The sequence below is a fragment of the Polypterus senegalus genome, chromosome 3, assembly GCF_016835505.1.
Source record: "Polypterus senegalus isolate Bchr_013 chromosome 3, ASM1683550v1, whole genome shotgun sequence".
In the NCBI taxonomy this organism is placed as follows: Eukaryota; Metazoa; Chordata; class Cladistia; order Polypteriformes; family Polypteridae; genus Polypterus; species Polypterus senegalus.
The window spans coordinates 290,849,532-290,859,340 of record NC_053156.1 but is presented as its reverse complement, the minus strand read 5'-3'; the positions used below and the strand labels follow the sequence as shown (position 1 = coordinate 290,859,340).

Sequence of the window (9,809 nt, the reverse complement as noted above, 5' to 3'; positions counted from 1 at the left end):
TCCGGAAAATATTCACAGCGCATCACTTTTTCCACATTTTGTTATGTTTCAGCCTTATTCCAAAATGATTTCAAAATTTCATTTTTTTCCTCAGAATTTTACACACAACACCCCATAATGACAACGTGAAAAAAGTTTACTTGAGGTTTTTGCAAATTTATTAAAAATAAAAAAACTGAGAAATCCCATGTCCATAAGTATTCACAGCCTTTGCTCAATACTTTGTCGATGCACCTTTGACAGCAATTCCAGCCTCAAGTCTTTTTGAATATGATGCCACAAGCTTGGCACACCTATCCTTGGCCAGTTTCGCCCATTCCTCTTTGCAGCACCTCTCAAGCTCCATCAGGTTGGATGAGAAGTAGCGGTGCACAGCCATTTTAAGATCTCTCCAGAGATGTTCAATCAGATTCAAGTCTGGGCTCTGGTTGGGCCACTCAAGGACATTCACAGAGTTGTCCTGAAGCCACTCCTTTGATATCTTGGCTGTGTGCTTAGGGTCGTTGTCCTGCTGAAAGATGAACCGTCGCCCCAGTCTGAGGTCAAGAGCGCTCTGGAGCAGGTTTTCATCCAGGATGTCTCTGTACATTGCTGCAGTCATCTTTCCCTTTATCCTGACTAGTCTCCCAGTTCCTGCCCCCCACAGCATGATGCTACCACCACCATGCTTCACTGTAGGGATGGTATTGGCCTGGTGATGAGCGGTGCCTGGTTTCCTCCAAACGTGATGCCTGGTATTCACACCAAAGAGTTCAATCTTTGTCTCATCAGACCAGAGAATTTTGTTTCTCATGGTCTGAGAGTCCTTCAGGTGCCTTTTGGCAAACTCCAGGCGGGCTGCCATGTGCCTTTTACTAAGGAGTGGCTTCCATCTGGCCACTCTACCATACAGGCCTGATTGGTGGATTGCTGCAGAGATGCTTGTCCTTCTGGAAGGTTCTCCTCTCTCCACAGAGGACCTCTGGAGCTCTAACAGAGTGATCATCGGGTTCTTGGTCACCTCTCTGACTAAGGCCCTTCTCCCCCGATCGCTCAGTTTAGATGGCCGGCCAGCTCTAGGAAGAGTCCTGGTGGTTTCGAACTTCTTCCACTTACGGATGATGGAGGCCACTGTGCTCATTGGGACCTTCAAAGCAGCAGAAATGTTTCTGTAACCTTCCCCAGATTTGTGCCTTAAGACAATCCTGTCTCGGATGTCTACAGACTATTTCTTTGACTTCATGCTTGGTTTGTGCTCTGACATGAACTGTCAACTGTAGGACCTTCTATAGACAGGTGTGTGCCTTTCCAAATCATGTCCAGTCAACTGAATTGACCACAGGTGGACTCCAATGAAGCTGCAGAAACATCTCAAGGATGATCAGGGGAAACAGGATGCACCTGAGCTCAATTTGGAGCTTCATGGAAAAGGCTGTGAATACTTATGTACATGTGCTTTCTCAATTTTTTTATTTTTAATAAATTTGCAAAAATCAAAATCTCTAAACTTTTTTCACGTTGTCATTATGGGGTGTTGTGTGTAGAATTCTGAGGAAAAAAATGAATTTAATCCATTTTGGAATAAGGCTGTGACATAACAAAATGTGGAAAAAGTGATGCGCTGTGAATACTTTCTGGATGCACTGTATATATAGATATTTTAGACATCAGACATTAGAAGCTGCTGACTAATCCTTCTCTTCGTTGTCAGTCAGTAGCAACGAAAAAGTAGAAGCAATAAGAGTTTTAAGAGACGTCTTTGAAGTTGATCATGAGTTTGTGTAACGTTAATGGAAATGGCCATCAGGGGTCACTAGAGAGGTGAGTGTCAAATGCTTCAAAGCTTCGATACGATTTCTGATATAATTTCTTCAAATGTTTTGATGCTTCGTGAGGCTTCACTCCGCCCATCACTGCCAAATACACAGTCCCTTTTCTTTTCTTTTCCTTTCCACGTCTGCTCCTCCGTGGTCAAGCTTTGTTCCTCTTCCTCCCAACTCTGGCTCCTTTGATGATAGACCTGGGAGTGCTCCAGGAGGATCATCAGGATTAACTGGAACTACTACCAGGTGTGATGGAAACCCAAAGGAGGGTTCTACAGCTCCCCCTGGCGGCCCCCACAGAACCCAATGGGGACTGTGCCAAACTCCAAATCCCAGCATGCCCTGTGGGAATCCGTGATGCTACAGCCGCTAGCCCTCTAGCGTATGATGGAAGGTAGTGCCTTGTAAATGCTCTCTCTTCAGATCCTTCCATCAAGCTGGCGTCCCAACCGGGTAATGGCTGTGGCCAACCCATTACAGAGTGAAAAATTATTTCAATGCAATTAATAAGCTGACGGGTTGAAGTTGACAGAAAGATGGAGTTCTCCTAGTTGGTTGTAATAGCCGGGAGACCCTCTCTTTTATTTCAAAGTTCTCTCTGTGAACAATCCCAGGGATACATATTTCCAGGCAGAGGCCATGAGTGGTTAGAACAGGGGCAGGTGTTATTTGGGCACAGTCCGGAAACAACATAGACAGCTCAGATGGCGGTTACCCATACTTGGCAAGGTTCATAAAAAAATTCTATGAATCTGTAAATACATCCACCCATCCATCCATTATCCAACCCGCTATGTCCTAACTACAGGGTCACGGGAGTCTGCTGGAACCAATTCCAGCCAACATAGGGTGCAAGGCAGGAAACAAACCCTGGGCAGGGTGCCAGCCCACCGCAGATCTGTAAATACAGTATGTGAGTATTTATAATGACGAGGATCCATCATGAAGCCAGAAACCGACCAATGCTGCCCCACCAACCCGGCCAGAGTATTATAGCTGTCAGCCTTCCCCAGTGAAGAACTGAATGACGACTGTACATTCCATTGGCCTGGATATGCCTGTTTAAATAATTATACATCGTATTTTCGGGTGGAAACTATACTTTTAAAGCAAGTTAAATACACATATCTCTTTTTGTGCCATATTTTTCTCGTCTCATTATTTCCATCATGGCTACAAAGGAGATGGGTATAAGGCTCGAGTCTGTTCTGCATCAGTAAAGAGCACAAAATCCCGGGCAGCTCGTGCCCCCTGCTGGAGGCGGCATGTAAACAACTGAATATCTGAACGTAGCTCCTGACGTTTGATCATACAGTTCAAGTTCAAAGTTTATTGTCATGTGCACAATAAGGAAACACGTTTCCCTGTACAATGAGATTCTTTCTTTGCTGTCCACACCAAATGCCAAAACCGACGTATAAAGATAAACATAAATAATAAGTAGCAGATAGATAATAAGTAACAGAGGCAGCATAAAGTATAAAAGCAGAATAGAAATATAAAGTGTAATCGTGCAGGTAGGTGTGTGATGGACAAGTCAAATACAGTTGTGTGAGGTCGACAGAATGAGGTGGACCACGGTTATAAACTCCAGTCAGTTATTCAGGAGTCTAATGGCCTTAGGGAAGTCCTGCATTTCATACGTCTGTACCTCCTGCCTGAAGGTGGAAGGGTGAACAGTTGGTGTTGGGGGTGAGTCGACTGCAGACTCTGTAGTTATAGATGCTCTGCAGAGAGGACAGTGGGGTCCTGGTGATCTTCTCAGCAGTCTTTACCACTCTCTGCAGGTGTTTGCGGTCCATAGCAGTAGTGTTGCCGTACCACACGGTGATGCAGCTGGTCAAGATGCTCTCAACAATGCAGCTGTAGAAGTTGTTGAGGATCATAGTTGACATACCAAAGTACCTCAGCCTCCTCAGAAAGTACGGCTGCTGTTGAGCCCTCTTGACCAACTGTGTGGTGTTAAGTGTCCAAGTGAGGTCCTCAGTGGTGTAGATGCCCAGGTATTTAATGTCGCTCACCCTCTCCACTTCAAGCCCTCAGATGAACAGTGGCCAGTGAGCTCTCCTCGCCTCCCTCATGTTCACTATCATCATCTTTGTCTTGTCTGTGTTGAGTGTGAGGTTGTTGTCCTCACACCATGACGCCAGACTGTCCAACTCTCTCCTGTAGGCCTCCTCATCCCAACCAGTGATGCGTCCAATCACTGCGGTTTCACCTGCGAACTTTAGGATGATGTTATCTTTGTGGGAGGTGAACAGGGTGTAGAGGATGAGGCTGAGGACGCATCCCTGTTTGGGTGACTGTGTTTGTGATAATGGTGGCTGAAATCCCATTACTATTCCTGACAGACTGGGGCCTGCCTATCAGAAAGTCCAGGAACCAGTGACAGAGGGTGGAGTGAAGGCCAAGGGCAGACAGTTTATGGGTGAGTTTATGGGGGATAATGGTGTTAAAGGCGGAGATGTAGTCAACAAAGAGCATCCTGATGTAGGAGTCTTTGTTCTCCAGACGGGAGAGGGAATGATGTAGTGAGGCCGTGATGGCATCTGAGGTGGCCCTGTTGGGCCGGTAGGCATACTGCCGGGGGACCAGTGTGTCCGGTATGCTGCTCTGAATGTGGGCCAGCACCACTCTCTCAAAACACTTCATGTGTTTGGTGACACACCGAGTACCCTGTGACATTTACAGTAAACTTAAGCACTGTGCGTGCCAAGGGGTCTAGTGCAGTTACAATATTACCATATGTCACATGGATCTGATACTGTGCAAATACTGTGTAAGTGTGTAGTGAGCTTGAAAAGCATTCAGACTGTGATGTTGTGCGTTTGATTTAATGGAGCTCTATGTATACACTACTTTACCACATTATAAATGACACAGTCACAGCAGCGAGTGTCACCAAGGAGTCTAACAGCATATCTTTGGACTTCTGGAAGTAACCCATTTAGTGTAGTTTCATGTCTTTGTCACAAAGCACAATGACATTTTAATCAACATGCAGCACGCCACAATTTCCGGGTTCCATAATCAGCCACTAGAACTAGTTGAGCATGGCCCTGCCTTGAAATCTCTGGATTCTTCCTTTACTGTCTCTGACTTAGATATTTGAGCAAGAGAGGGACAAAGAAAAAGAGAGCATTCTGGATACAGGTCCATGAGTTGTTCAGTTTGCTGTGTCGTCATCATCATCATCATCATCGGTGTAATATCCATTTTTAGGGTTTACCCAGATTGGCTTGGTTCCACACAGATCTTCTTTTCTCCATTCTCTATGCCAGTGTGCCACCATTAAACACACACATTATTACCATTCATTTTGACAAATGAATGAAGTCAGGATCTTTTAAGTTTTATTGCTTTTCAAAGAATAAGCATAAAAAAAAATACATGCGGAACAGTCAATGCCATCGCTTCTTTGCTGTTTCCAGTCTCAAAATACCACTAAAATGTGGGTCATGGAACAAATGGTGCATTCTCAATATTTCTTATACAACTAGTAACTTATGCTTAAATATCTACCCACCCATCCACTTCTGACCTCCTTAAACTGAGGTCAAGGTTCATAAGGTATACTTACATAAAATCAATGTAAACATCAGCATGTTCATAAATATTTCTAAGCTAAAAAAATATTATATTTTAACTTTCTGCATTTTGGCAGGCTCCATTAACGCACAAACACTGCCACTGTCTTTATAGCAGCTGTCACAACAAACAGCAAGCCAAAGTGCATCACGTGTGCTGTAGAGAATCTTCCCAGTTTTCCATTGGATGAGCCCATCTGGGTGGCGAGACTCCTTTAGCATCCCACGCAGCAGCTGTGCCATCCCAAGCGAACTCCCTTTTGGGGCTGGACCTCACGGTCTATTTGGCTTTGACCTCGGAGTACATGACGCTTCCTTCTCTTCCCACATCCCTCGTTTGACTCTTCTTTGAAACATTGCAGTAAAGAGATGAAGGATCTTCTTGATCACCATTAGTAAATGTCACAGAGCAGTAGAGTGTTTCCACTGGGGGTTCTGCCACCTGCATGCCACACTCTGCATAAACTGTGTTTTTAACCTAAAAAATAAGGAAAAACAACAATCAGAATATTTAAGAGTGCAGGCACCCACACTGGTACAGGGTGCCAGGTCAGGTCTGGAATGGCAAGCAACATGGGGCACTACACAGTAGGGGCAGAGTTCAAAGAAACTCTAATGATAAAACATTAAAATGGCAGGCTTGTAAAAGCTTGTCAAGGAACTGTAGATTAATCAATCAATAACAATAATAATAATAATAATAGTAAATAACTATATTGTGACCCCAAGGGACACAGAAGCTGACCAAGTAATGGGGCATGGAACATCATGTAATACAAGTCCTCCAGACCAACAGGCGGCAGTAGTTAGACTCGATATGATGGAGCATCTGATATTATTTATCTGGACTTTCAGAAAGCATTTGATAAGGTGCCACATGAGTGGTTGGGCATTAAAATTAAAGAAGTGGCAGTTCAGGATGTGGTGTGTAGGTGGGCGCAGAATTGGCTCAGACACACGAAGCAGAGGATGATGAGGGTGTGAGGAACTTTATTAGAATTGACGAATGTTAAGAGTGGTGACCAGCAGGGGTCAGTGCTGGGGCCGCTGCTACTTTTAATAAATATAAATGATTTGGATAGGAATAGGGCGGCACGGTGGCGCAGTGGGTAGCGCTGCTGCCTCGCAATTAGGAGACCCGAGTTCCCTTCTCAGGTCCTCCCTGCGTGGAGTTTGCATGTTCTCCCCGTGTCTGCGTGGGTTTCCTCTCTCAGTCCAAAGTCATGCAGGTATGGTGCATTGACGATTCTAAATTGTCCCAAGTGTGTTTGTGCGTGTGTGTGTGTGTGTGTGTGTGCTTGAGGGGGGCTGGCGCCCTGCCCGGGGTTTGTTTCCTGCCTTGTGCCCTGTGTTGGCTGAGATTGGCTCCAGCAGACCCCCGTGACCCTGTAGTTAGGATATAGCGGATTGGATAATGGATGGATGGATGGATAGGAATATAAGTAAGAAGCTGGTTCTGTTTGTAGATGATATCAAGATAGGTGGATTGGCACATAATCTGGAATCTGCTGAATTGAATCATTAGAGAAGGATTTGGACAGCATACAGGCTTGGGCAGATTTGTGGCAGATGAAATTTATGTCAGTAAATGTAAAGAATTACATGTAGGGAGTAAAAATGTGAGGTTTGAATACACAATGGGTGGTCGGAAAATCAAAGTATAGCTTATGGGAAGAATTTAGCTGTTGTAGTGGACTCGTGACTATCAACTGCGAGACCATGTTAAGAAGCCATTAAGAAGGCTAACAGAATGTCAGGTTATATAGCGCCTTGATGTGTGGAGTACAAGTCACAGGAGGTTCTGCTCAGTCTTTATAACACACTGGTGAGGCCTCATCTGGAGTACTGGGTGTAGTTTTGGTCTCCAGGCTACAAAAAGGACATAACAGCACAAGAAAAAGTCCAGAGAAGAGCGACTGGGCTGATTAGAGGACTACAGGGGATGAGTTATGAGGAAAGATTAAAAGAGCTGAGCCTTTACAGTTTAAAAGGAGACCTGACTGAAGTGTTTAAAAATTATGACATGAATTAGTCCAGTGGATCGAGATGGTGACTTTAAAATGAGTTCATCAAGAACACGGGGACACCCTTGGAGACTTGTGAAGGGTAAATTTCACGCAAACATTAGGAAGTTTTTCTTTACTCAAAGTACGATAGACACTTGGAATAAGCGACCAAGTAGTGTGGTAGACAGTAATACTTTAGGGACTTTCAAAACTCGACTTGATGTTTTTTTGGAAGAAATAAGTGGATAGGACTGGCGAGCTTTGTTGGGCTGAATGGCCTGTTCTCGTCTCGAGTCTTCTAATACTGCTAAAGGAATGCAATTAGCAGTCAAGGATTTTAATGTAAATTCACAGTCTATTTTTATTTTTATTTTTTTACCCCTTCTGACAACACAGGGATCTTTTATTTTTAGAGCTGCTAATTAACCTAACGTTCATGTCTTTGGGATCATTTTGGTGCCCCAACCCTTCATGACCCGTGTGATTTTGTTACTACAATTCTATGGTTACTTCTTCTTCTAATCCTTCCATTGTGCACTTCCATTTTAATAAGTGTGGTAAAGAAATATCATAACAAGATAAATTAATTAATAGTTGTGAGGTTTGGATTTTATATCTTGAAGTGATTAAGCACATTTAACAAAGTTCACTATATAATGTAAAAGTGTTGCAGGTAGGGCAGCTGAGACGAGCTGTCTGTTTACTTTATGAGAAAGGCAGACGCCTTCAGTTTCTGTGCTAATAAGAAAGGAGCTGAAAATGGCAAAGCAAACACGCAATGCTTGACATTAATGATCAACGTGATTTTGATGACCGTGTTTACTTATAATTTACAGTAGTACAGTTCATTTTGCCCTGTGTCCGTCTAGCAATTGGAAGTAGCCAATGATGATAAGAAACTTTGTATGATGTTATTAATCTAATTTTGTACCCTTTACTTATGTATAAAAAAAACTCATCTAGCAGAATGCTGTGTGCGTTTAGTTACAGTGTCCTGTAATAGGAGTGCTCCCTCTTCGAAGAGAATTAATGGTTATAATTTAAACTTCCTCCTGCCTGTTTTCTCTTAGAGGTTTTAGGTCACCCAAGGGGTGGCGATCGTTTCTTCCACATAAGAGATGCCTTTTTTGATGTTACTTATCCTTTTACATTGGCTTCATTTTGAGATCTTCAGTGAACCTTTCTCCATAGTCCATACTCATAATACACACTAATTAAATATCCTGATGACTGCTGGTGTAATGGAGTGAGTGCTGATCTTCAGATCTGTACTGAAGGGTTGTGAAATGGTCCACTTGAACACCACAATATTAAAAAAAAAAAAAGGTGTGGTAGAGCACTCCACCTCCAGTTCCTGAGCTCTAAAGAGCTGCGTACATCCAAAAGCTGGCGTACAGCTCTCTGTTCACGGACAATGGTCATGGCTTGTGGAAGGATCCAAACTCTGAACCACCTCCATCTTCATTATTCAAAAGCCATTGCGCCAACCTTAATTAACGCGCACACGTACCGGTCCCGGGACATAACAGCGGTTCAGAAACGTTACAGTAATGTGTGCATGCCCATCTGCCATGCATCTCGACATACTACCCATCAAATGAAACTTCAAAGTCTCGTCTTTCCGATGATATAAACCATTTTGACACACAACAACCACAGCACTGACACTAAAGCCTTTTTTACAGAGAAGTACATACTTTTAAGAGTTGACTGTACCTACCTTTGAAGACCCCCTGCAAGTCAAACATCAATATTTCCGAGCAGTATTGGTCTCATTCTGTCCGTAAGGCTCCAGCGAATATAATCCAGTAAAACGATTAGGTCCAAAACACACAATATATTCTCAAAGGGACAAAAACTCCAGAAAACGTTTCATAACTTGAGACCACCTAAGTAATTTTTTTTCACTTATATTGCTCATATTAGACGTAATTTGTTTCTGTCGGCGATAACCATGCTACCGCATGAAACACGGAAGTGTTAGCTTTCGAAAGACACCTAAGTTGGCCAATTACGACGGGTCTGGGGTTGACTGGCACCTCGTATAGCCAACCAGTGTCACAGAAAGCTTAGATGATGACGTCTGCTCAAACTCTGGTAGAATCTACCAGTTTGATTGGACACTGTGACTGACACTCAAAACTTACAGCCAATGAGCAGCCGAGCATTTTGATATGTAACTTGCCATACTAACTTGTAAACAACGCGATCAGAGCTGCGTGAAGGTGGCATTTGTGCCAGTCTGCAGAGTTGGTGCGTGGTTGTTTATTGTGATTTCGCCAAGTTTTTTCGCAGTTTAAATATGAATAAAAGTAGAAGTTTAAACGTAAATAAACGATCGATTAAATAATAGATGCATGTACGCGTTGCGAAAGTATTCAACCGCACGGGACATGTAATGGGAGAGAGCGACG

At 43.5% G+C, this 9,809-nt stretch overlaps 1 protein-coding gene across 2 annotated transcripts in view; it reads right to left on the bottom strand.

The window, feature by feature from the left end:
- Positions 1–5,133: 5,133 nt before the first annotated feature.
- The window catches only part of LOC120526304, a 196,800-nt gene continuing 192,124 nt past the window's right edge, over positions 5,134–9,809 (bottom strand). For both annotated transcript variants that reach the window (XM_039749428.1, XM_039749429.1), the window contains one exon: positions 5,134–5,867. In XM_039749428.1, coding sequence (XP_039605362.1) covers positions 5,670–5,867 — 198 coding nt within the window. In that variant the 3' untranslated portion in view covers positions 5,134–5,669. The remainder of the gene's footprint in view (positions 5,868–9,809) is intronic.